This window comes from Brassica oleracea, chromosome C8 (genome assembly GCF_000695525.1).
Source record: "Brassica oleracea var. oleracea cultivar TO1000 chromosome C8, BOL, whole genome shotgun sequence".
Lineage (NCBI taxonomy): Eukaryota > Viridiplantae > Streptophyta > Magnoliopsida > Brassicales > Brassicaceae > Brassica > Brassica oleracea.
Genome location: NC_027755.1, coordinates 7,116,934 through 7,118,701, shown reverse-complemented (window position 1 = coordinate 7,118,701; position 1,768 = coordinate 7,116,934). Strand labels below are relative to the sequence as shown.

At 34.0% G+C, this 1,768-nt stretch overlaps 1 protein-coding gene across 1 annotated transcript; it reads left to right on the top strand.

The window, feature by feature from the left end:
- The first annotated feature begins 332 nt into the window (after window positions 1-332).
- On the top strand, window positions 333-1,565 carry LOC106308560 (mucin-2). Its single transcript, XM_013745715.1, has 3 exons — window positions 333-843; window positions 939-989; window positions 1,180-1,565. The coding sequence occupies exons 1-3, from the start codon at window positions 366-368 to the stop codon at window positions 1,563-1,565; spliced, it is 915 nt and encodes a 304-aa protein (XP_013601169.1). The 5' UTR covers window positions 333-365.
- Window positions 1,566-1,768: the final 203 nt, after the last annotated feature.

Here is a 1,768-nt window from a genome sequence, read left to right as displayed (position 1 = left end):
TAAACACAACTATTCAAGACATTTGATAGAGGTCTGATACTAGAAGTTTTTAGTGCAGTAGAAGACTGAGAAAATTTGTTATTATTTGTTTTAGCTTTTATAAATATATAAATTTATAACTTAAATTATTGCCTCTAGTGAAAGTAATATTAATTTTTAGAAGTTACCTAACACAGAAAATCACGTAGTAGCTACAGATAATACCAAATCAAATAAAAATCTTAACTTATATAACAATAAAAATGTGACAAATAATTATGTTTCACAATCGGTGTTAATATATATAGACGTCAGATTCTTTTTGTTCTTGTTTAACTCCTCCCAAAAAAAAACATTTTAAACAAATACTCCAAAGAGAAGAGAAAATGAAGAAATTGTTTGTTCTATTTATTGTATTACTACTATACTCGTATGTTGCAGCTGAGTTTTTATCGCCGTCAGAGTCACCTTTGGTTTCAGAGTCACCTTTAGTATCACCGTCAGATGCACCTGTGGTTTCAGAGTCACCATTGGTATCACCATCAGATGCACCTGTGTTGTCAGAGTCACCTATTTTATCACCGTTAGGCACGCCTGTGTTATCTCCATCATCTGAACCATCAAACAATGATTGTGCTACTGTAATTTTCAGCATGTTCGATTGTCTTTCCTTCTTGACAGTCGGGTCAAAGGATCGTAGTCCAACTAAATCGTGCTGTGATGGTGTTAAAACAGTTCTTGAATATAATCCTAATTGTCTCTGCATTGCATTGGAGAGCAGCCGTGACATGGGATTTGAGTTAATTAATAGAAAAGCTCTTGCCATGCCTTCTATTTGCAATATTTTCATTAATCCTCATTGTGGTATTATTCTTTGATTCTTTTAGCCCTTTAATTATTTGTCTGTTTAAGTTTTGAATGAATTCAGATAGTTATTGTTTTCTAACTTATTTTTGCAGATGTTGCATCAAGTCCGACTGCATCAATCTCAACACCAGGAACAACTACGAGTTAGTTTACATCATATAAATGTTTTATTTTTTCTCAGCATCTTGCACTTGGTTATTCTGATCAATATAAAAAGAGTGCGGGAACAAGACGATAAACGTGATATCTCACATATAACATTAACTTTTGTATCTTTGATTTTCTATTTTCAATTTAGTTATTTATATTGTATGCTATAAAGTTATATTCCAGTTTCTCCATCGGAACCACCTACAAATCTATCACCACCTGTGGTTATGACCCCATCACCGCCAACGGTTACAACTTCGTCACCACCAGCGGTTAATGCTCCATCACCACCAACGTTTACGACTCCATCACCACCAACGTTTACAACTCCATCACCGTCTGTTAATCCTTCACCACCGGCGGTTATTACATCACCGGCTAGGACTGCTTCACCACCAACGATTACTCACTCATCACAGTCATCACAAGCGATGACTGCTTTGTCACCTGCAATAATTGCTCCGTCACCATCTAAATCTGGAGCCACGAACTTGTCCATATCCAAGCTATTCCTTAGGATCGTCACAATTTCTACTTTTGCTTATGTTGTTTCCTTCAATTTAATTTAGTTGAAATCATTTTTCTGTTTTTATTTAATGGATTGTTAAGAAATAAATTATTGATATTTGTTATCTTTTTCAAGACAATTTAATTAGTTAGTTGTTTTTATTTGCTCGATATTTTTACTTCTCTTTATACAAGAGTCATCGTATTTATCTTTTCTGAGTACTTTTTTTTCGTCTATCCAATCTTTTTTCTACGAAACCGTATC

Excerpts from the sequence above, each read along its gene's own strand:
- LOC106308560 (XM_013745715.1), top strand. The coding sequence starts at position 366 with ATGAAGAAATTGTTTGTTCTATTTATTGTATTACTACTATACTCGTAT. Across the intron at positions 844-938 it reads TTTCATTAATCCTCATTGTG|ATGTTGCATCAAGTCCGACT; the intron begins GTATTATTCTTT and ends TTATTTTTGCAG. Across the intron at positions 990-1,179 it reads AACACCAGGAACAACTACGA|TTTCTCCATCGGAACCACCT; the intron begins GTTAGTTTACAT and ends GTTATATTCCAG.